Source organism: Podarcis liolepis (genome assembly GCF_965112155.1).
Source record: "Podarcis liolepis genome assembly, chromosome: 18".
Lineage (NCBI taxonomy): Eukaryota > Metazoa > Chordata > Lepidosauria > Squamata > Lacertidae > Podarcis > Podarcis liolepis.
Genome location: NC_139572.1, coordinates 4,990,502 through 5,015,312, shown reverse-complemented (window position 1 = coordinate 5,015,312; position 24,811 = coordinate 4,990,502). Strand labels below are relative to the sequence as shown.

The following is a 24,811-nucleotide window of genomic DNA, read 5'->3' as shown; positions in this document are numbered from 1 at the left end:
CAGCATTCTGCACCCGCTGGAGTTTCTGGGACAGCTTCAAAAATGAAACTTACCGATGCAGTTGTCGTTTTGCACCTCGTAACCCGGCGGACAGATGCAACGGAAGGAGCCTTCGAGGTTCTGGCAGGTCCCCGGAGAGCAAGTCCCGGGAAGGCTGACACATTCGTTGATGTCTGGGAGGAAGAAGGAAAGAGGGTCAGTGTGGAGATGTTGGGAGTCACCTAATGGGGCTCCAGCTTCTGCCTCTGATTCTACTAAAAGGTAAAGGGACCCCTGACCATTAGGTCCAGTCATGACCGACTCGGGGGTTGCGGCGCTCATCTCGCTTTATTGGCCGAGGGAGCCGGCGTACAGCTTCCGGGTCATGTGGCCAGCAGGACTAAGCCGCTTCTGGCGAACCAGAGCAGCGCATGGAAACACCATTTACCTTCCCGCTGGAGAGGTACCTATTTATCTACTTGCACTTTGACGTGCTTTCGAACTGCTAGGTTGGCAGGAGCAGGGACCGAGCAACGGGAGCTCACCCTGTCGCGGGGATTCGAACTGCCGACCTTCTGATCGGCAAATCCTAGGCTCTGTGGCTTAACCCACAGCGTCACCCGCATCCCTCTGATTCTAGACTTCTCACTAAACCCTGTTCACACATCACCTTCCGACTGCTAGCTTGAAAACATCACATGATGGAATGTTGGAACTGTTCCGTGGGAAACAGAGGGACAGTCAAAACACAGGGCGATGCACCGGAATTAGCTCAGAGTGTAATATGAGCTCTTCCTCTTGCTCTTGTACAGGAAGTACAAGAAGCTGTTGTCTCTCGACTGCTGGAGCTTGAAGAGAGCAGTCATGTTTTCTGTAATGCTTCAAAGACAGAAATACAGTGGTGCCCCGCAAGACGAATGCCTCGCAAGACGGAAAACCCGCTAGACGAAAGGGTTTTCCATTTTTGAGCTGCTTCGCAAGACGATTTTCCCTATGGGCTTGCTTTGCAAGACGAAAACGTCTTGCAAGTGTTCCGATTTTTTTCCGCTTCCCCCCCATTTTTCTAAGCCGCTAAGCCGCTAATAGCCTTTTAGCCGCTAATCCGCTAATCCTTTAATAGCCGCTAAGCCTTTAATAGCCGCTAAACCGCTAATAGCGCTAATCCGCTAATAGGGTTGCTTCGCAAGACGAAAAAACCGCTAGACGAAGAGACTCGAGGAACAGATTAATTTCGTCTTGCGAGGCACCACTGTAAAAGCATGTAAAAACGTTTTCTGTCTATCTCCTTTTCCCTGCAAGGAGAGCAGGAGGGAGGGGGTGTGTTCTTCTCACGCTGAGAAGAATCGCCTATCGCGACCTAGCCTGGATCTTGCTGGGAATGCAGCCAGGGAGGTCAACAGGAGACCAAGCCGGGTGCCTGGGAGTGTTGCCAGTTACTCCCGAGATAGGCTTGATTTCCGACACAGACACCTATTCCTCCTAGTCTGTTCCTCCTTCTGCCTCTGACCATTCGTCGTTGTCCTGCCACCAGTCCCCGGGCCCTGAGCCTTCTTCCCCTGGGGGTTTCCGTGGGGTTTCCCCGGCTGGTCCCTCCAACCCCACCTCTGCCTCCATGACAGCTGGTCAGATTAAAAGCCCTTGCATTCATTTAGGAAGCCCTGGACACTTAGGGCTAGGGTACCTCAACAAATTGCCTGATCCCTTACATCCCAGTTCGATCGCAGAGATGCAGGAATACCCTTGGGTCTTTCCCTGAGTTGGTGAAGTTCACTGGACAACGATGAGAAATTGAGCCTTTTGTGTCATTGGCCCAGTCCTGCGGAACTCCCTGCCACTATAAATTCAGGAGGCACCTTTTCTGCCAGCTTTTAAACTCCTGCTGGAAACTCTTCTGCGATGTAGGCGCTTAAGAATGCATCCCTCCACAACGGTGTCTATTTTTGACCTTTTAAATATATATTTTTTTAAATTGTACTGTTATATTTTATTGCTGTAAACCGCTCTGATATATTTTTTAAAGACACTGCAGTATATACCGTATTTTTCGCTCTATAAGATGCACCCGGCCATAAGACGCACCTAGTTTTTAGAGGAGGAAAACAAGAAAAAGAATATTCTGAATCAAATGTTGTTGAAAGAGTCTTTGCGCGGCTATCGCTGAAGCCAGAACAGCAAGAGGGATAGCTGCGCAGCCTGCATTCGCTCCATAAGACGCACACACATTTCCCCTTACTTTTTAGGAGGGGAAAAGTGTGCCTTATAGAGCGAAAAATACGGTCATTATTTTTTATCATTATAAATGAATAAAACAAATGGAATATAACAAAAGCTCTGCTGAATTTCGAGTGGCAGGGAGTTCCGCAGGACTGAGCCAATGACACTAAAGGCTCGATTTCTCATTGTTGTGATCCTATGCCTCGTTCGAGAGTCTGGAAGCGAAGAGGCCACCCTGCCCTCTTCCAGAAAGAGATGTCCTTGTTGCTGGTTGGTGGGATGGATTCCCTCTGGGAACGTCCCACCCTGCTTGGACCACCCCACCCTTCCTGGGGGGCCTCCAGGGAGAGGAACCAGAAGACACCCACCGACGCAGTTCTTGCCGTCCGGCGTGTGGTCGTAGCCCTCCTGGCAGAGGCACCGGAAAGATCCGATGTTGTTGATACACTGACCGTTCCGACACACCTGCCCTGCCAGAGAGGAGCATTCGTCGATGTCTGCGGGGGGGGGGGGGGAGAGAGAGAACGTGAGCAGGAGCTGTGCCGGCAAAGTGCGTCCCCGTAAGAGCCGAGCCACCTCCTGCCGCAGGAATCTAGAGCAGTTCGCAACATAGCTGTCACAGATTTGAAAATAAGGGACCAGCAGCCTCGGAAATAAGGGATCAGCAGCCAAAATAAGGGATTTTCCGGGCACAGGTATGTTCGACTTCTGAGCCCCTCTGAGCCAAAGGCAGAAAGCCCAGCCAGCAGCCAAACGAAGCCTCAAGCGGTGGTTCCCACAGCGCAGCAACCCGGCAAAGGGGATGCAGCAAGGGAAACCACCGCCATCTCTCCGCTGGGAAGCGCTGAGCAAAGGCGAGTCCCCAGGCAACGCGGCCGATTTGATCGGCACAAGGCATGCAAGCTCCACCCCCCACAGTCGTTCTTAGACTCCTTATTGGGTGAGCAACGCAGCCAAGCAACACAGCTGGACCCTCCCTCCTCCCTGGCCGGCAGGGAGGGAGGGAGAGGAGCTGCTTCCTTTGAAACCCGGGGAATTTAAGGAACATCATCAATAAGGGACAGCAGTGGGACACAGCACTGGGATAAGGGACTGTCCCGCCAAATAAGGGACGCTTGACAGCTATGGTTCACAACCCAAGGGCTGACATATCCTCCCGAGGGCCGTGAGCTGGGGCGGGCGAGGCCAGAGGCAAAGGTGGAAGGGATCGATGGGAAAACCTACTGGTTTCTACACAAATCTCTGCATCCTCTATCCAGAGGCATTCTGGGAGTTTAGAATCGCATTAGCTTTGATTCATTCGCTTTAGAAGACATTGGAAGGCAGCCCTGAAGGGGAAGATTTTTAATGTGTCATGTTTTATTATGTTTTTATAGATATTGGAAGCCACCCAGAGTGGTTGGGGGAACCCCAGGCAGATGGGCAGGATATTATTATTATTATTATTATTATTATTATTATTATTATTATTATCATTATCATTGTCCCATACAGAACAACGAAATTGAAAAAAATCTACATCAGACATTCAAAAACCAAGAAGCCTGCTATCCCAGCCTGGTTAACCCCTAAAAACTCTGATACCCCATAATTGAATACAATATACTCCCACAGAGACTACCTTACACTGCGTTTAAAACCAAAATTGCATTTGGATAGAAACTGTTTCTGAGGCGGCTAGTCCTAGTTGTTATCATTATCATCATCATCATCATCATCAAAGGTAAAGGTAAAGGACCCCTGGACAGTCAAGTCCAGTCCGACTATGGGGTTGCGGTGCTCATCTCCGCTTTTAGGCCGAGGGAGCCAGTGTTTGTCCGCAGACAGCTTTCTGGTTTATGCGGCCAGCAGGACTAAACCGCTTCTGGCGCAACGGGACACCGTGACGGAAACCAGAGCAGCGCACGGAAACGCTGTTTACCATCCTGCGACAGTGGTACCTATTTATCTACTTGCACTGATGTGCTTTTGAGTGCTGCCTTTGAAGGTGACTTGGAAACTACAGCTAATCCCGATTGCAGCTGATAAACTGGTGACTTGGAGTGGCTGCTGGGACCATGTAACACTGGTCCTAAAGGATCTATGCTCTGGCTCCCAGGACGTTTCCGAGCACAATTCAAAGTGTTGGTGCTGACCTTGAAAGCCCTAAATGGCCCTGTATACCTGAAGGAGCGTCTCCACTCCCATCATCCAGCCCGGACACTGAGGTCCAGCTCCAAGAGTCTTCTGGCGGTTCCCTCACTGCCAGAAGTGAGGTTACAGGGAACCAGGCAGAGGGCCTTCTCGGTGGTGGCACCCTTCTCGTGGAAGGCCAGATGTCAAGAAAATAAACCGCTATCTGACTTTTAGAAGACATCTGAAAGCAGCCCTGTATAGGGAAGCTTTTAATGCCTGAGATTTTGTTGTGTTCTTTTATGTTTTGCTGCAAGGCTCCCAGAGCAGCTGGGGAACCCAGTTATATGGAAGGGGTACAAGTAATAAATTATTATTATTATTGATTCCTGCATTAAAGAGGTTTGGATTGGATGACCCTATGGATCTTCTGCCTGGACGCTGAGGTCCAGCGCCGAGGGCCTTCTGGCGGTTCCCTCATTGCGAGAAGCAAAGCTACAGGGAACCAGGCAGAGGGCCTTCTCGGTGGTGGCGCCCGCCCTGTGGAACGCCCTTCCAGCAGATGTCAAAGCGATAAACTACCTGACATTCAGAAGACATCTTAAGGCAGCCCTGTTCAGGGAAGTTTTTAATGTGTGATATTTTAGTGTATTTTTTGTTTTTGTGGAAGCCGCCCAGAGTGGCTGGGGAAACCCAGCCAGATGGGCGGGGTACAAATAATAAATTATTATTATTATCCCTTCCAAGTCTGCAGTTTGATGAGTCTATAACTCTATAGGCCTACGTTTCTGCGACTCTATTCCAGAAAAAAACGTCCGAGGAGGATGTGAAGCTGGATCAGCGAGGGGTGTGGCTTAGGAAAGGGGGTGTGGCCTGTGGAGAGTCCTGAGGGCCAGGCGGGAAGGCTTGGAGGGCCACACTCGGTCCTTGGGTCCCTGCCCTTGCTCTTACCCATGCAGTCGTTGTTGTGGGTTAGCTCAAACCCGGGGAAGCAGAGGCAATTGTAGGAGCCGACTGTGTTCTTGCACGTCCCGTTCCCGCAGGGTTGGCGGTCGCACTCGTCGATGTCTGTGGATGCAAAAACAGCGAGAGGGGATTGATGTGACGTCGATTGATGCACTTCAGAGCCGCTGAAGCAATCCTAAGAACAACCCAGAATGATTAACTCTGCATTGTATACAGCCAGTGCCAGATTTATGTACAGTGGTACCTCAGGTTACATACACTTCAGGTTACAGACTCCGCTAACCCAGAAATAGTGCTTCAGGTTAAGAACTTTGCTTCAGGATGAGAACAGAAATCCGGCGGCGCGGTGGCAGCAGGAGGCCCCATTAGCTAAAGTGGTGCTTCAGGTTAAGATCAGTTTCAGGTTAAGAACGGACCTCCGGAATGAATTAAGTACTTAACCTGAGGTACCACTGTATAAGCTAAACAAGCTTAGGGCCCCAATCTCCCCCCCCCCAAAAAAAACACTGGATGTACATTTCCAAAATATAAGATAAAAAACAAATAAAATAAAACCTACATCCAGCAACATGTGTTGTGTAGGCTCCTAGGATGTAAGTCATGGGCCCCGCCTGCTAGCCTGCTCCCTAAAATATCACTGGTTTGCTCCATTCTATATATAGGGTGCCTACATTCTGCATGGACTGGTTGCATGGAAACATGGGCAAATGGCCTGAGATACAATTGATAACAATTTATTGATCTTCCAAAAATAACAATACCAAAAAAAACAACAACAACACCCATAACTAAATCAAACCATAAATTTTGATCAACTTCCCTCCATTCCCTCTCTTGGTTCCATTATAATATACTTGTTTATGCACTTCCATAAAACCTTATATACTTAACAATCCAATTTTAAAACCTTCTTCATCTTATTACAAGTTATAGTAGGGAAACAAATCTGTACACAAAGCTTAAAAAATATGCTTTAAACAATTGCCCTTTTTGGGATAATAATTTGCCCTGCATAGTTCAATAATTCATTCTGCCAATCTTCTTCTTTTCTTTACACATTTTCCGTCCAATTCATTTTCTTTCTTTTTCTTTCAAAGCCATCCAAATTGGTGGCCGTCATGTGGCAGTGAGTTCCCCTGCTCAACTGCAAAATCGGCAGCATGAAGACAGGCCAGAGGGAGAAGAGGATTCCTTCTGCCCAAAGATCCCTACTCACCCATGCACATGGTGAGGTCCCCAGTGGCCTTGAACCCGTTGAAGCAGATGCAGAGGTAGCTCCCTTCCGTGTCCACGCAGTCGCCGTGGCTACAGACGTTGGGGATCTCCTGGCACTCGTTGCGGCCTGGGGAAACAAGGGCAGGAAACAGACAGCCCAGGTGAGTGACCGAGAGAAGCCAGCATCTCAGGTACGACCTCTCTGGAATGCAGAGGGCAACCTGCTGTTAGGATCATCCTACTCTCGTGTAGGATGATCCTGATGTATGGAAGTGAGAGCTGGACCATCAAGAAGGCTGATCGCCGAAGAATGGATGCTTTTGGATTCTGGGGCTGGAGGAGACTCTTGAGAGTCCCATGGACTACAAGAAGATCAAACCTCTCCATTCGGAAGGAAATCAGCCCCGAGTGCTCACTGGAAGGACAGATCCTGAAGCTGAGGCTCCAAGACTTTGGCCACCTCGTGAGAAGAGAAGACTCCCTGGAAAAGACCCTGATGTTGGGAAAGATGGAGGGCGCAAGGAGAAGGGGACGACGGAGGACGAGATGGTGGGACAGTGTTCTCGAAGCTACCAGCATGAGTTTGACCAAACTGCGGGAGGCAGTGGAAGACAGGAGTGCCTGGCGTGCCCTGGTCCAGGGGGTCATGAAGAGTGAGACACGACTAAATGACTAAACAACAACAACATGGGCTAGATCCACGTGTGTGTGTGCGTGTGTGTAAGGGGATCAAGAGGTTGTGTCAAGGCTTCAGGGAATCCTATCCCTCTCACTGTGGGGTGCCAAGAAGCAGATAAACAAAAAGAGTTCTTACCATGTAGTTTATTCAATATTCACAGAGAGACAGGAAGGAATGAGGTCTCTCTTAGATAATGGCATTGCTCTGAGTAACGTCCCACCCCCTCAGTCCCTCCTATTCTACGTCACCCCTGCACTGGCTGATCTGCACTTTCAGCCTCTGAGCTTTCTGTTCTGCTACTCTCAAGGCACGCTGGGTCCTGGGAGAGGGTGGCAGGGATCAGGAATGCTTCCAAGAGACACTGAATCTGTTAACTGTCTCTCCCCTGGTGCTTCTTCTTCTTCCTGATGTTCCTCTCCCAATATTTCCTAGCTTCTCCTCTCTGCAGCCTCTGAACTGTGCCCTTCTGCAAACCACTGTTCTAAATCTATACTGTCTCCTTCTTCTCTGGGGAGTATAGGAGGATTCCTCCTCAGTCCGGCCCCTGACAAGCTGCTCTCTGCCTCCTTTTCTCTCCTTCCAGGGAGATCGCACAGGCCTGGAGTTAAAGGGAAGGTGGCTGTTCGACTACCCCAAGTGAAGCCCCCCGCTCCCGGGTCCGGGGTGCAAAGCAACACCTCCCGACTTACCCACGCAGGCTCCGCTGGGCGAGAGCTTGTATCCGGAAGAGCACTCGCACCGGTAACTTCCCGGGCTGTTGAGGCAATCGGCGTTTCTCTGGCAGAGGTTCTCGCCGCTGCTGCACTCGTCGATGTCTGCAAGGGATTGGAAAGGGGGCGGCCAGATGCAACACATGATTCATCCCACTTGTCTGGGGCACGGGCTCTTCCAAGCAATGCGCTCGCCAGCACATGCGCAGTGACAGTGCCTTCATGTTTCCAGCTGCCCTTTCTGCCACCTCTGTCCCCCACCCCCCAAACTGGGGAACCAGCACGCCACCGACCCTGGAGATAGGAAGCCCAGAGCACTTGTTCTTCAGATGTCCCTTTTATGAAGAGGCACGTAGTAAGACCATTGATCCGCTGCTGGTGAGGCTCGCTGACCTCCCGGAAAAGCAAAAATTTGACCTTTTCCTGTTAGGCAAAGATCAGAAGACGACCCGGATGGTTGCTAGATTCTGTGTACAGATCTGTAGGCGTAGACCATCTCCCGACTCAAACTAGTTCGTTAAGAAAACCCCCAAAATTCATTCCATGGGTAACTCTGGATCTGCCGTAGTTTATCTCAAAGTTTTAAGTGTCTATACGCTCATCGCATTTATAAATTTATTGTTGTACAGTGGTACCTCAGGTTACATACGCTTCAGGTTACAGACTCCGCTAACCCAGAAATACTGCTTCAGGTTAAGAACTTTGCTTCAGGATGAGAACAGAAACTGTGCTCCAGTGGTGTGGCAGCAGAGGGAGGCCCCATTAGCTAAAGTGGTGCTTCAGGTTACGAACAGTTTCAGGTTAAGAACGGACCTCCAGAACAAATTAAGTACTTAACCCGAGGTACCACTGTAAGGTAAAGGTGAAGGGAATCATGGCCATTAGGTCCAGTCGTGGCTGACTCTGGGGTTGCGGCGCTCATCTCGCTTTACTGGCCGAGGGAGCCGGCGTACAGCTTCCGGGTCATGTGGCCAGCAGGACTAAGCCGCTTCTGGCGAACCAGAGCAGTGCACGGATACGCCGTTTACCTTCCCGCCAGAGCGGTACCTATTTATCTACTTGCACTTGGACGTGCTTTCAAACTGCTAGGTTGGCAGGAGCAGGGACCGAGCAACTGGAGCTCACCCCATCGCGGGGATTCGAACCGCCGGCCTTCTGATCGGCAAGTCCTAGGCTCTGTGGTTTAACCCACAGCGCCACCCGCATCCCTACCACTGTACGTTGTTTTAATTGTCTGTTTTCCTTCTGGAACTGTACCCTCAAGTGTGCTTCATAAGCTGATCTCCGACCATAATAAATTATCTATCTACCTAGCCCCATAGGTCTCATTCCCCGTGAACCACAGCCCTTACCTTCGCAGATGAGCAGGATGTTGTTGTAGCTGAAGCCAATGGGGCACTCGCAACGGAAACTGCCGATCTGGTTGATGCAGACACCGTTGGTGCAAATGGCGGGGATCTCGCTGCATTCATCAATATCTGCAGGAAAGGCAGTGATTTTTTCCCCAGCTGGAGCGTGCCGGACCGCAGTTATGGCCCCTCTCGGGTGGGCACCATTGCGGTCCAGCGTTCACCCCCTCCAGCCTTTTCTTGCCCTTACATACTTCTGAGAAGCCCAAAACGAAGATTTCAAATCAAAAGAGAAGCTGGTCTCTTACATTAAAAACCTGACAGTACCAAATTATCGAAGGCTTTTCACCAAAGCCAGACTAAACGCCTTTCCTTCTGCAGTGTTGGCTGGCAGGTTGAGAGGAGTCCCCTACCAGGACAGACTTTGCTCGCGTGCTCAAGACATCGATTCCATAAAACATATTTTGCTGCACTGTGAAAAAATGAGCAAGCCAGGGCTGAACTGATATTACCCTTGCTGGTATCTTTCTCGGCAAAATCAGAGGCTCGCTATGTCAGGTTCCTATTGGAAGACCGGACAAACGCTAGAACATTAGCAGTGGCAAAGTTTTTATTGGTGGTCGCAAGAACCAATGATCCCTATATTCTGAACAAAATGCTTGTTTAACCTGGAGGTAGGCTGTCTGAATTGTGCATTGCTTTGTAATGATTTGTTGGGTCTCTGGATTGATGATGACAGAAGCTGGTCAGAGGGTGCAAAACTACACTTCTTCTTTTTTTAGATCTTTGACTCCAACTAGTCATAACTGGTCAGGCTACAGGGCAGAGACGCACCTAGTTTTTGGAGGAGGAAAACAAGAAAAAAATATTCTGAATCTCAGAAGCCAGAGCAGCAAGAGGGATCGTTGCGCGGTGAAAGCAGCAATCCCTCTTGCTGTTCTGGCTTCTGGGATAGCTGCGCAGCCTGCATTCGCTCCATAAGACACACACACATTTCCCCTTACTTTTTAGGAGGGAAAAAGTAGTCTTATAGAGCAAAAAATATGGTAATTAAGTGGCATTATCCTGTATTGTATGTTTTTATTTTTTCCTTTTTTCTATCTTTTTTTCGGTTTTATCTTTTGTTTGTTTTTGTTACTGTTAATTCTTTCGTATTATGCTTATTTACTGAAAATTATATACACCACACCCCCTCAACAGTATTTATAGGAACTCAAACACTGAGATCCTGCTCTGTTCCAGTAACAAGAAGCCGAAAGCACCAGCCTGAAGATGACAAGTGAGACCTCGTCGAAACGTCGCCTAGACACCCCAACTCTTACACGGGAAGACACCCGAAGACACCAAAACCTGCATTCCTGTACCCGTGAAAATCTACGAAAGCAAATATATATATATATATATATATATATATATATATATATATATATATATAGGTATTGCCTTTGACTTTCCCCCCTGCAAAAGCACACTTTTCGAGAGTTGATGACGCAAGATCTGCTTTTCCTGCTAGCTCCGTTTTGGCAAAGAGACAAGATTCGCACATTTAAAAGCCCAAAGGAGAATGTTATCAGCAGAAAATATGAACAGAGGAGGCTGGGGTTTGGGGTTGACTTACCAATTGGTTTCCCAGTGTGAATATCAATGATGAATCCAGGGGCTTGATTGCCACATAGGATCTGGTATTCAGCTACAAGAGGAAGCGGTAAAGAAAGATTTGCTCATACACCTCATTACATTACAACCACTGTCATACAGTGGTTCCACTCCTTCCTCCTGGGCCATGTTCAGAAAGTGGTGGGGGGGGGATGAGTGTTCAGACCCCTGGGCTCTCACTTGTGGGGTGCCTCAGGGTTCTGTCCTCTCCCCCATGCTTTTCAACATCTACATGCAGCTGCTGGGAGAGATCATCAGGGGGTTTGGGCTGGGTATCCATCAGTATGCAGATGATACCCAGCTCTACCTCTTTCAAATCAGAACCAGTGAAGGCGGTGAAGGTCCTGTGTGAGTGTCTGGAGGCAGTTGGAGGATGGATGGTGGCTAACAGATTGAGGTTGAATCCTGACAAGACAGAAGTACTGTTTTGGGGGGACGGGAGGCGGGCAGGTGTCGAGGATTCCCTGGTCCTGAATGGGGTGACTGTGCCCCTGAAGGACCAGGTGCGCGGCCTGGGAATCATTTTGGACTCACAGCTGTCCATGGAGGCACAGGTCAGTTCTGTGTCCAGGGCGGCTGTCTACCAGCTCCATTTGGTATGTAGGCTGAGACCCTATCTGCCCGCAGACTGTCTCACCAGAGTGGTGCATGCTCTGGTTATCTCCTGCTTGGACTATCCCGCATGGTTCTATCCGGACACTGAGGTCCAGCACCGAGGGCCTTCTGGCAGTTCCCTCATTGTGAGAAGCCAAGTTACAGGGATCCAGGCAGAGGGCCTTCTCGGTAGTGTCTGGTTCCCTGTAACCTTCTCGCAGGGAGGGAACCACCAGAAGGCCCTTGGAGCTGGACCTCAGTGGCTGAACGATGGGGGTGGAGACGCTCCTTCAGGTCTACTGGGCCGAGGCCATTTAGGGCTTTAAAGGTCAGCACCAACACTTTGAATTGTGCTTGGAAACGTACTGGGAGCCAATGCAGATCTCTCAGGACCGGTGTTATGTGGTCCCGGCGGCCACTCCCAGTCACCAGTCTAGCTGCCGCATTCTGGATTAATTGCACTTTCCGGGTCACCTTCAAAGGTAGCCCCACATAGAGCGCATTGCAGTAGTCCAAGCGGGAGATAACCAGAGCATGCACCACTCTGGCGAGACAGTCTACAGGCATGTAGGGTCTCAGCCTGCGTATCAGATGGAGCTGGTAGACAGCCGCCCTGGACACAGAACTGACCTGTGCCTCCATGGACAGCTGTGAGTCCAAAATGACTCCCAGGCTGCACACCCGGTCCTTCGGGGGCACGGTTACCCCAGTCAGGACAAGGGAGTCCCCCACACCCGCCCACCCCCTGTCCCCCAATGGATTATCCATGTCTCCCCGCTGTGACTAGCTGCAAGGACAAAGTTACTTCTTGCAGTGCTAGGTGTGAGAGATGACCGGTAACTCTAAGCAAGACGCTATGGGAGATTTCGGTGACCGGGGAAGCCACGGAAAACTTGGTGTGTGGTTTTCGAGAACATGTCGTGTGGGGCTGCTGGCTTACAGCTGGCTGGTGTGGGGCAGGGCTCGCAGGGCTTGTTCCAGGCCTTCCCGATGTTGTATGAACAGCAGCACATCTTCTTGGTCATGTTGAAAGACAACTCGTTCTCGCAGGTGTCATTGTAGTTCCGGTAGCAGAGGCTTTTCCTCATATCTGGAGAGGCGGAAGAAGAAGAAGAGTTTGGATTTGATATCCCGCCTTTCACTCCCTTTAAGGAGTCTCAAAGCGGCTAACATTCTCCTTTCCCTTCCTCCCCCACAACAAACACTCTGTGAGGTGAGTGGGGCTGAGAGACTTCAGAGAAGTGTGACTGGCCCAAGGTCACCCAGCAGCTGCAGGTGGAGGAGCGGGGAATCGAACCCGGTTCCCCAGGTTACGAGACTACCGCTCTTAACCACTACACCACACTGGCTCATCCAACACTCGTTCAGGCTGGCGCAAGTCTGCATTTTGGTGGCACCTTTTCTCCCTCCTTCTCTCCACAGCCAGCAAGGCACCCTTTTCCACGGATATGATCTCAGACTCGGAAGCAGGGAGACACTTGCCTCGGCATCTGAGCCGCCCCCGCTCCGAAAAAGGATGCCTCGCTGGCTGGCTGCAGAGCTGAACCGCTTTCCTCTCTGAGGCAGCACTGCAGAGGCTGCCTGTCTCTTATTGACTTTGTGGGTGCTTGGCCCCCGCAATCACACCATTGTGGGTGTCCAAGCAACCACAATGTGATGTATGGAAGTGAAAGCTGGACCATCAAGAAGGCTGATCGCCGAAGAATGGATGCTTTTGAATTCTGGTGCTGGAGGAGAGTCTTGAGAGTCCCGAGGTACCACTGTAACGGCAATATTAATGACATCCATTCCTCTTGACACATTAAATGATTTATAAACCCAAAGGTGAATGCCCCTTAGCCCGATAGGGTCTCCGGACGTCCTTGCGACCGAGTCCTCAATTCTTTTAAGCGCTGCGTCCTATTTCCCTTTTCCCTGCAGCCCCAGAGCGCATGGAAATGCCGTTTACCTTCCCGCCGCAGTGGTACCTATTGATCTACTTGCACTTTGACGTGCTTTCGAACTGCTAGGCTGGCAGGAGCTGGGATAGAGCAATGGGAGCTCGCTCCGTTGCGGGGATTCGAACCGCTGACCTTCCGATCGGCAAGCCCAAGAGGCTCCGGGGTTTAGACCGCAGCGCCACCCACCTCCCTTCCCCTCTGTGGTAGGCAATCCCTTCCTTCTTACCCATGCAGTTGTTTCCTCCATTGACTTGCATGTACTCTGGTGGGCAAACGCAGGTGTAATTCCCCAGGGTGTTGTAACAGGTCCCCGGACCGCAGATTCCAATGTGAGCCGAACATTCGTCAATGTCTGGAGAGAGAGAGAGAGAGAGAGGTGAGAGGGAGAAAGCCAATGGGAGGGTCCCGATGTTTAAATACTGTATTTTTCGCTCTATAGGATGCACCCGACCATAGGGCGCACCTTGTTTTAGAGGGGGAGAACAAGAAAAACAAATTCTCCCCCTCTCTGCTCAGCGCCCCTTCAGCAAAGCGGCAGGAGAAACGGAGCCCCTTCCATTTCTCCTCCCGCCTCGCTGAAGGGGCGCTGCGCAGCTCTCCCTCTCTGCTGAAGCCAGGAGAGTCTTGCGGTCTGGTGCGTCCTATAGAGCGAAAAATACGGTAAATAATAAATTATTATTATTGTTGTTGTTGTTGTTGTTGTTGTTATTATTATTATTAGCTTCTCCACAGACAGACAGTGGAGTGCCCCGAAGTTTGAGGGAACACCTCAGCTTCCCATTTTAACAAGGGAATTATTATTTGTTTTCTCCACAAGCCCAGCCACAACAGTCACTCCTTCGGCACCGTTTGCTCTGGGGGTGTACCTTCACAAATGCGTGTGTCTTCATTCAGGTAGTAGCCCAAGGGGCATTCACACTGGAAACTTCCAAAGGTGTTGACACAGTTTCCGCCTTGGCAGAGGCCCGGCAACTCCTGACATTCGTCGATATCTGTGTGGGAGAGAAAAGGAACAAAAAAAGGGTGTCGATGGTTACGGCCGGCCCTGTCGTTTGGCAGAGTGGGGCAGCTGCCTCTGGTGGTCAAAACCGGAGGGTGGGGAGTGGTGGCAAGCGTGCCAGAGGGCAGAGCTGGGTGTGGCTTATCTTTTGCCCCCTAAGCTACCCACCTGACCAGTGGTGGCTAGTGCCTGTTGCGACTGGTGGGGTAGAAACCAGGGGCATTGCCAAAATTGAGGAAGAGTAGGCCCATTGAAGTGAATGGACCCAACTCAGCCATGTCCATATATATAGGTAAAGGTAAAGGGACCCCTGACCATTAGGTCCAGTTGTGGTCGAATCTGGGGTTGCAGGGCACATCTCGCTTTACTGGCCAAGGGAGCCGGCGTACAGCTTCCGGGTCATGTGGCCAGCAGGACTAAGCCGCTTCTGGCGAACCAGAGCAGCGCACGGAAACGCCGTTTACCTTCCCGCTGGAGTGGTACCTATTTATCTACTTGCACTTTGACGTGCTTTCAAACTGCTAGGTGGGCAGGAGCAGGGACCGAGCAATGGGATCTGACCCCGTCTTGGGGATTCGAACCGCTGACCTTCTGATCAGTGAGTCCTAGGCTCTGTGGTTTAACCCACAGCGCCACCCACGTCCCTAAATTTTCTGTTTTGCAATTTAAAATAAGAACATTTAAGAACAGTTTCAGGTTAAGAACGGACCTCCAGAATGAATTAAGTTCTTAACCCGAGGTACCACTGTACACTGGTAAAAGGTAAAGGACCCCTGGATGGTTAAGTCCAGTCAAAGGCGACTATGGGGTTGTTGCGCTCATCTCGCTTTCAGGCCGAGGAAGCCGGCGTTTGTACGTAGATGGCTTTCCGGGTCATGTGTCCAGCAGGACAAAACTGCTTCTGGTGCAACGGGACACTGATGGAAGCCAGAGCGCACAGAAACACTGTTTACCTTCCCACTGCAGTGGTACCTATTTATCTACTTGCGCCAGTGTGCTTTCGAACTGCTAGGTTGGCAGGAGCTGGGCAGAGCAGCAAGAGCTCACCCCATCGCAGGGATTTGAACCTGGAAGAATAACCCAGCCGTGAGCAAGGATCTTGGCTGTCCTTACCTTCCAGAATGACTGTTATGGGGTTTGGACGGAATCCTTCGCCGCCGGGACAGAGAGTCTTGTATTCCGCTGTAGAGGAAGATGCACATTACTGAGATTTGATTCTGGAAAGCCGAGAGGGCTTGCAGGCCTTGTCCGTCCCGCTCCCCTTTCTTGCATATTGATTATATTTTGCATATTGATTACATTTATATGACACCTTTTCCCCCAAGTTGTACAAGTGACATATATTATTATTATTATTTCTATACCACTTTATAGTTTAATGGGAAAAACCTCAAAGTGGTTTAAAGGTAAAGGGTAAAGGGACCCCTGACCATTAGGCCCAGTCATGGCCGACTCTGGGGTTGCGGCGCTCATCTCGCTTTACTGGCTGAGGGAGCCGGCGTACAGCTTCCGGGTCATGGGGCCAGCAGGAGTAAGCCACTTCTGGCAAACCAGAGCAGCGCACGGAAACACCGTTTACCTTCCCGCCAGAGTGGTACCTATTTATCTACTTGCACTTCATGCTTTCGAACTGCTAGGTTGGCAGGAGCTGGGGCAGAGCAACGGGCGCTCACTGCGTCGTGGGGATTCGAACCGCCGACCTTCTGATCAGCAAGTCCTAGGCTCTGTAGTTTAACCCACAGTGCCACCCGCGTCCCTTCCAAAGTGGTTTACGACACATTAAAACAATACAACATAGATGGACTCTGCTCACTGGTATTGGCTGGCGGGCAGAGCTCGCAAGGATTGCCCCATGCCCGGCCGAGCGAGCAGCAACATGAAGCCCGGGTGACCCCCACACCGATTTCCGCGCTGCAAGAGATCCCGCCGTCGCCCCGATCTTGCGTGTCCAGGAAGCAGTTCCCGACGCGAGTATCTGGAACATGAAGGATGAAGAGGAAAAATTTGGGGAAATGATTTACAACCAATTGAAGAAAATGTTCCATTTAACATTTGTTGAAAAACCTGAAGCATTTCTGTTAGGGATTGTAGGGAAAGACGAGAGTTTTAATAGTTACATATAATTTTATTTTGGAGTTGTCTGCTTATTTTGGAGTTGTTTGTTGTAAAGAATGTATGTTATGTGAATAATTTTTTTAAATAATAGCAAAAAAACAAAGAAAGAAAGAAAGAAAGAGGAATTAAGACGACAAGGGCTTAAAAATAAATAAATGGGGAAAATGTATAATTTACCTAGGAGACCACTGTTAGTAAATTAAAACTTTAGCTGGACTTTAAGAAACACTTGTAAAGTAACAAAGACTATGGATAATTTGGAAAAATGGACATTGTGGAGAATGTACTGATATGTAGCTTTAAATTCTAATTTAAGGACCCATGTACGGGATGGGGAGAAGCTATGAGATTCGGAGAATCTCACAAAACGATTATACAAGCTGTTTGGATGTAAATTTGAAATAATGAAAGCAAATAAAAATATTTCACACAAAAGAAATATGATCCCGTTGAGCGGACTTATTTGCCAACAGTGACCAAACCCCAACGGAAACGGTGCTATCTGGTTGCCGGGCGAAACCTGGAAGAGGAGAGGCTCCGAATGTCGGGGGTCAGACTTACCTACACAGCCCACTCCCGTGGGGTTGAGCTCAAAGTCTTGGGGACAGTTGCACAGGTAACTTCCAGGTGTGTTGACACAAAGCCCGTTGATGCAGTTCACCGGATCGGCGCACTCGTTGATGTCTGAAAGGTGAAAGCGTTATAAGAATTTTAAGGTCTCAAATACAGTGGTACCTCGGGTTACATACGCTTCAGGTTACAGACTCCGCTAACCCAGAAATAGTGCTTCAGGTTAAGAACTTTGCTTCAGGATGAGAACAGAAATTGTGTGGCAGCAGCAGGAGGCCCCATTAGCTAAAGTGGTGCTTCAGGTTAAGAACAGTTTCAGGTGAAGAAGAGACCTCCGGAACGAATGAAGTACTTAACCTGAGGTACCACTGTATAGTAGAAACATTCATAAATTTCCCCTAAATTGATTTTTGATTTTTATTGTTCTTCATGTTTTTATACTGTATTTTATGCTGCTTTTATAATTAAGTGTTTTAAATTTGTTGTTAGCCGCCCTGAGCCCGGTTTTTGAACCGGGAAGGGCGGGGTATAAATAAAAATTTATTATTATTATTACAGTGGTACCTCGGGTTACATACGCTTCAGGTTACATACGCTTCAGGTTACACACTCCGCTAACCCAGAAATAGTGCTTCAGGTTAAGAACTTTGCTTCAGGATGAGAACAGAAATTGTGTGGCAGCAGCAGGAGGCCCCATTAGCTAAAGTGGTGCTTCAGGTTAAGAACAGTTTCAGGTGAAGAAGAGACCTCCGGAACGAATGAAGTACTTAACCTGAGGTACCACTGTATAGTAGAAACATTCATAAATTTCCCCTAAATTGATTTTTGATTTTTATTGTTCTTCATGTTTTTATACTGTATTTTATGCTGCTTTTACAATTAAGTGTTTTAAATTTGTTGTTAGCCGCCCTGAGCCCAGTTTTTGAACCGGGAAGGGCGGGGTATAAATAAAAATTTATTATTATTATTACAGTGGTACCTCGGGTTACATACGCTTCAGGTTACATACACTTCAGGTTACAGACTCCGCTAACCCAGAAATAGTGCTTCAGGTTAAGAACTTTGCTTCAGGTTGAGAACAGAAATCGCGCGGCGGCAGCGGGAGGCCCCATTAGCTAAAGTGGTGCTTCAGGTTAAGAACAGTTTCAGGTTAAAAACGGACCTCCGGAACGAATTAAGTACTTAACCTGAGGTACCACTGTATTATATATGCACACATATCTAAATATATGAACCATGTGTCTGAAATTGTATGGGAGAGTGATCCTGAAGCCATTCTGACTCTCCCAAATATTCCTTTGCAGAAAGGGAGGCAAATGGGGAAAGCCTTCCTATTGTCTTTTCCACTTGCAAATCCTGTCTTAAGGGCGTATTTGTGTATGGATAGGGTGAGCCTGTGACCTGGACTCAGGAGCTAAAAAAAGAATGACCAGGCTGCCCAGGAAATGCAATCAGTGACCGTTATCAGGTATCCTGGCAGGCAGGATTTCTGCTGCAGTCTGTCTCCTTCTGTGATGTATGTATGATGTTTAGGGGGGTGGTCTTGGGCTTTTGGGTGGGCAATTTCAAAAGTCTATATAGGGGCTTGCGCACCATTGTTCAGGGTTCCTCCTCCCTCCTGCGAGTGGTGAGTGGAGACCCTGTTGCAACAGTTCAATAAAGATCAGGCTTACTAGCCGCTTTGCTTCTCAATATTCTCTGGTTGGCCTCTCTTATTTTCTCCTACAGATAGGGAACCCACTTAAGGACTCTATATGGGCTCCAGAATACCCCATAAGGGAAAGGGAGCAGTTTTTGCTTATAACAGGACCAAGCATAGACTTACTCAGCTATGAGTGATCACCAAAGAAGAAGAAGAAGAAGAGACTGCATAATAATTTAACTAATTGCCTCCATGGTGATAGAGGAATGGTGCTCTTGAATGTGGTAACTGTGGCCCTGAAGGACCAGGTGCGCAGCCTGGGGGTCATTTTGGACCCACAGCCGTCCATGGAGGTGCAGGTCAGTTCTGTGTCCATTTGGTGCCCTGCCTGAGACCCTCCCTGCCTGCGCACTGTCTCGCCAGGGTGGTACATGCACCATAAAATTTTACACATCACTTGGGAAGACAGGTGAACTGATGCCAGTGTACTGGAAGAAGCAAAGATCACCAGTGTCGAAGTGATGATTCTTCAACATCAACTTCGTTGGACTGGTCATGTCGTTCAGATGCCTGATTATCATCTTCCAAAGCAACCACTCTATTCCAAACTTAAAAATGGAAAGCGTGATGCTGGTGGTCAACAAAAGAGGTTCAAAGACTGTCTCAAAGCAAAGCTAAAAAAATGTAGTATCAACACCAGCAACTAGCAAACACTGGCCTGTGAGTGTTCCAGTTGGAGAACAGCCTTTGCCAAAGGTGTCGTAGGCTTTGAAGACACTCAAACTCAGGACGAGAGGGAGAAACTTGCTAAGAGGACGGCATGCTTGGCAAACCCTCACTGGGATCAACACCCACCCGGAAACTGATGTCCCCACTGTGGAAGGATGTGGGGATCCAGAATTGGCCTCCACAGTCACTTACGGACTCAATGTTAAAACCGTGTTTATGGAAGACAATCTTACTCGGCTACGAGGGATCGCCGCCGAAGAAGAAGAAGAGGAAGAAGAAGAGGAAGAGGAAGAGGAAGAAGAAGAGGAAGAGGAAGAAGAGGAGGAAGAAGAAAACGAAGACGAAGAAGAGGAAGAAGAAGAGGAAGAGGAAGAGGAAGAAGAAGAGGAAGAGGAAGAGGAAGAAGAGGAGGAAGAAGAAGAGGAGGAAGAAGAAGAGGAAGAAGAAGAAAACGAAGAGGAAGAAGAAGAGGAAGAGGAAGAGGAAGAAGAGGAGGAAGAAGAAGAGGAAGAAGAAGAAGAAGAAGAGGAAGAAGAAGAAGAGGAAGAAGAAGACGATGAAGAAGAAGAGGAAGAGGAGGAGGAAGAAGAAGAGGAGGAAGAAGAGGAAAAGGAAGAGGAAGAAGAAGAAGAAGGAGTAGGAAGAGGAAGAGGAAGAAGAAGAGGAAGAGGAAGAGGAAGAGGAGAAAGAAGAAGAGGAAGAAGAAGGGGAAGAGGAAGAAGAATTAATAATAATGCACTGTGTGCCCTTGCTGGTCTTTCCCCTCCCAACTCACCTGTACAGTTCCCTCCACTCCTGTCCAGCTCATATCCATCATCGCACGCACAGCGGAACATCCCTGGAAGGTTCTGGCAGCTGCCAAACACGCAGATGTTCTGGAAGGTGCACTCATCGATATCTGTGGGGCGTGAGAGAATCACAAATGAAATCAACACTCTTTGGGGTGAGTCAAGTACCCGATGGCTCTTCCACAAAAACATCGCCCATGATAAATCTGTGAGCCATTAAGGGGCGTGGAGAAAGCAGGAAGAGAAAAGCTGGCCTCGCTCTCATCTTATATGAGAATGATGGGGCATTATTACTATAAAACGACTACCTGACTTTTAGAAGACATCTGAAGGCAGCCCTGTTTAGGGAAGTTTTTAATGTTCGTTGTTTTATTGCGCTTTCAATATTTTGTTGGGAGCTGCCCAGAGTGGCTGGGGAAACCCAGCCAGATGGGCGGGGTATAAATGAGAAATTATTATTATGAATTATTATGATTATTATTATTATCCGAAGGAAGCTGAAAGTCGGATGATTCATAGCAGACGAAAAAGAGGACATGCTCCCATAAATGGTAGCGACAGGCGCCGAGTCGGACGGCTCTAAATGGAGATTAGGGAAATTCTCAGATAGGGCGAATTATTATTATTATTATTATTATTATTATTATTATTATTATTATTATTAGGATTTTCCTGGAGGTAAACAATGAGGCAAACAGATGTGTGGATAATAATAATAATAATAATAATAATAATAATAATAATAATAATAATAATTTATTATTTATACCCCGCCCATCTGGCTGAGTCTCCCCAGCCACTCTGGGCGGCTCCCAATCAAGTATTAAAAACAGTACAGCATTACATATTAAAAACTTCCCTGAACAGGGCTGCCTTCAGATGTCTTTTAAAGATAGGATAACTGCTTATTTCCTTCACATCTGAAGGGAGGGTGTTCCACAGAGTGGGTGCCACCACCGAGAAGGCCCTCTGCCTGGTTCCCTGTAACCTCACTTCTTGCAGGGAGGGAACCGCCAGAAGGCCCTCGGAGCTGGACCTCAGTGTCCGGGCAGAACGATGGGGGTGGAGACGCTCCTTCAGGTCTACTGGACTGAGGCCGTTTAGGGCTTTCAAGGTCAGCACCAACACTTTGAATTGTGCTCGGAAACGTACTGGGAGCCAATGCAGATCTCTCAGAACCGGTGTTATCTCTCAGATGAACTCTCACAGAGCCAAACCTAAGACTCTGCTGGCGAGTCTTGGGTTCAAATCTCACCTCAGCTGGGAATCGCCTCTCCAGCACCAGCCGGCGAGGAACTGAGGTCTTGCAAAGTGTTTGGCTCCAGCCAGGCTGCTCTGCTAGGCTGCAAGCGGAGATAACTTCTCTCCCCCGCTTACCTTGACATGCCCTGCTGTCCTCGGTGGGGTTGAAGCCCATTTCGCACTCGCAACGATAACCGCCGGGGGCGTTGAGGCACTGCCCGTTCTCGCAGAGGTTGACGTTGTCGGCGCACTCGTCCACATCTGGGGAGAGGCAAGGAGAGGTCAGGCGTTTTTCTTGGGCTGAGAATCGCTCGTCCCAGAACCGTCGACATTACTTACAACAAGTGAGATCGGAAAATATAAACTGTGTGGACATAATAATACTAACTAAAGCCTTTGAAATATTTGGAAGAAGATAAAAGACTCTCCTGTGGCGCACTATTTAATTGGGATCCACCATTATGGGATAGACCGAGTTAGAATCATAGAATAGAATCATAGAGTTGGAAGAGACCACAAGGGCCATCGAGTCCAACCCCCTGCCAAGCAGGAAACACCATCAGAGCACTCCTGACATATGGTTGTCAAGCCTCTGCTTAAAGACCTCCAAAGGAGGAGACTCCACCACACTCCTTGGCAGCAAATCCCACTGTCGAATAGCTCTTACTGTCAGGAAGTTCTTCCTAATGTTTAGGTGGAATCTTCTTTCTTGTAGTTTGGATCCATTGCTCCGTGTCCGCTTCTCTGGAGCAGCAGAAAACAACCTTTCTCCCTCCTCTATGTGACATCCTTTTATATATTTGAACATGGCTATCATATCACCCCTTAACCTCCTCTTCTCCAGGCTAAAGATGCCCAGCTCCCTTAGCCGTTCCTCATAAGGCATCGTTTCCAGGCCTTTGACCATTTGGGTTGCCCTCCTCTGGACACGTTCCAGTTTGTCAGTGTCCTTCTTGAACTGGGGTGCCCAGAACTGGACACAGTACTCCAGGTGAGGTCTGACCAGAGCAGAATACAGTGGCACTATTACTTCCCTTGATCTAGATGCTATACTCCTATTGATGCAGCCCAGAATTGCATTGGCTTTTTTAGCTGCCGCGTCACACTGTTGGCTCATGTCAAGTTTGTGGTCAACCAAGACTCCTAGATCCTTTTCACGTGTACTGCTCTCATGCTCACATGTACTGCTTCACATGTACTGCAGAGATAAATAGTCATAGGGGGAGGCAAGCTCTTAATTTGTTATTATATCTGTACTTCAAGTCCGATTTGGCAAACCTCCCTCTTAAGTTGTGGGCGAACATATCAGACGACACAGCGATTCTTCAAACAGCTCTTGTTTATTCAAAGGCCAGGACAGAACTGAACTGAAGGGCTCAGCCAGCCTGCTTATATAGAGCTCCAGTACAACGTAACTGTGGCAACTTTCTGAAACTATCCAATCACTGAATGTCACTTTCGATCCTTCATTTGCATACAAACTATCCAATCACTGAACGTCACCTCCGATCCTTCATTTGCATAACTATCTACAGTATCCCCCTGCTGGCCCAGGGTGAGAAGTTCAGTACATTACACTCCCCTGGAAACACTAATGTTTGATGCAACCCGCCTGAGAAAATTAATGAGCAAACGCTTAGATTTTATTTCATCGGAACTGAGAGAAGATGGCGTCTGCCACCAGAGGAGGACTTTTGGATTGATTCGGCATAAACACCAGCGTGTGAGGATATACTGCTAATAATAGACTTACCAGCTGCAAAAAAGTATATTATTGCTCACTTCAACTTGCCTGTGGAAACAACTCAGAGGCCATGAAAGAAGGAAGGATAAAAACAGGAAGATTTAAAGAAGGAACTATTGGAAACTCAAGGTAGTAGAAACATAAGATGATTAGAACCCCACTGAACTTGAAGCACGGGAAGCCCCAACAAAAATTTATAATTTGGCAAAATATTTGGACTTTATGATATGTATTTGTATAATTTGGAATACGTAATGTGATCGGATTGGATTGTTAAAATGGAAAACGTAATAAAAATTATTATATATGAAAAAAGAGAGAATTGCTCGTCCCACACACTCCAGCCAAGTCCTTTCCCGCAAGCCCCGGTCTGGCCGCTGCGGGAACGGATCCTGCAAAAACCCGGGCTCCAAGGCTCCTTCACAACCCAGCCCAGCCGTCTTACCAGAGCACGAGAAACCATCGCCGTTGAAACCGTCTCGGCATGCGCACCGATAAGACCCCGGTGTGTTCAGGCAGTTGGCGTTGAGGTTGCAGCTATGCGCCTCTGTGGCACATTCGTCCAGGTCTGGGAAGGAAAGAGACAGTGTTGTACTGATTGCTAATGAAATCGACCTCTGAGAAGCTGAGTGACGGGTTGGACTGAACAGAAGACTACATCAAAGAATCACAGCTATGTTGGTATGTTGAAACGGATTGGAAAGGGGGGGGGACTTTTCTCTTTTTCAATATGATTTACCTAACAACCCCTCCCCAAGAAGAACCGCCACACGACTGATAGCAAGTGAGATAGGAAAATAAACTGTGTGGAAATAAAATGATTAACTAAAGGCTCTGTTGTGCGGAAGATCTGGAAAGGAAACGAAAGGCTTTTGGATGACGCAGTTCTAATTGGGAACCGCCATTATTCAATTCAATTCAAAATCCTTTATTAGGCATAACACACCACACATTAACAAACAAACATCATATACAGACTGTATAAAATACGGGGTCAACGAACACAATTTATCCTAGCCCTATTCTTAACTCCAAGAAATGAATCGATGTACAAAGATAATATAATACAACACAGCAACATCACCTACTATTAAAAAACCACTAAGTCTCTTTACCATGGCCCATTCTTTCTTCATGGACAGCACTTAAAAATTCAGCCGCTATTAATGTAATTTGATCATCGCTGTCCGCCAGCAGGTCCTGAACAGTTGGTTGTGTGAAAATCTGTCTATTAAATTTTAGGGCCTCGAATAATTGTTTTCTGGCATAACTGCCGAAATCACAGGAAAAGGAACTGCCATTATGAGACAGGCTTTGTTGCAAGATTTACAGTCAAAGGGGGACGGAGCCACGGTTCTGTTATCATATCTGAATTCTACGTTTGATTTGGCAAGAACTCCCCTGAAAAGGCTGATTTATGGAGCAACTGGTCTAGGAAAGTTAATGAGCAGACGCTTAGACTGTATCTTACGGGAACTGCTGAAATGGCGCCTGCCGTTTGAATAGAACTTTTGGATCAGCATGAAAATCCACACAGGACTATAATAATGTTTGCTTCAACTCACTT

General features: G+C 48.3%; 1 protein-coding gene across 5 annotated transcripts in view; it reads right to left on the bottom strand.

Annotated features, from left to right (window-relative positions):
- FBN3 (fibrillin 3) overlaps positions 1 to 24,811 on the bottom strand; it is a 154,221-nt gene that overhangs the window by 29,199 nt on the left and 100,211 nt on the right. For 4 of the 5 annotated variants that reach the window (XM_083483535.1, XM_083483536.1, XM_083483537.1 and 1 more), the window contains 16 exons: positions 23,690 to 23,812; positions 21,636 to 21,761; positions 20,246 to 20,368; positions 17,091 to 17,213; positions 16,228 to 16,389; positions 15,528 to 15,596; positions 14,281 to 14,406; positions 13,641 to 13,766; positions 12,415 to 12,564; positions 10,843 to 10,914; positions 9,228 to 9,353; positions 7,855 to 7,980; positions 6,488 to 6,613; positions 5,257 to 5,373; positions 2,562 to 2,690; positions 54 to 173 (listed from right to left, as the gene is read on the bottom strand). In XM_083483535.1, the coding sequence (XP_083339661.1) occupies positions 54 to 173; positions 2,562 to 2,690; positions 5,257 to 5,373; positions 6,488 to 6,613; positions 7,855 to 7,980; positions 9,228 to 9,353; positions 10,843 to 10,914; positions 12,415 to 12,564; positions 13,641 to 13,766; positions 14,281 to 14,406; positions 15,528 to 15,596; positions 16,228 to 16,389; positions 17,091 to 17,213; positions 20,246 to 20,368; positions 21,636 to 21,761; positions 23,690 to 23,812 (1,944 nt within the window). The remainder of the gene's footprint in view (positions 1 to 53; positions 174 to 2,561; positions 2,691 to 5,256; positions 5,374 to 6,487; positions 6,614 to 7,854; positions 7,981 to 9,227; positions 9,354 to 10,842; positions 10,915 to 12,414; positions 12,565 to 13,640; positions 13,767 to 14,280; positions 14,407 to 15,527; positions 15,597 to 16,227; positions 16,390 to 17,090; positions 17,214 to 20,245; positions 20,369 to 21,635; positions 21,762 to 23,689; positions 23,813 to 24,811) is intronic. The other variant, XM_083483539.1, reaches the window with a different exon arrangement.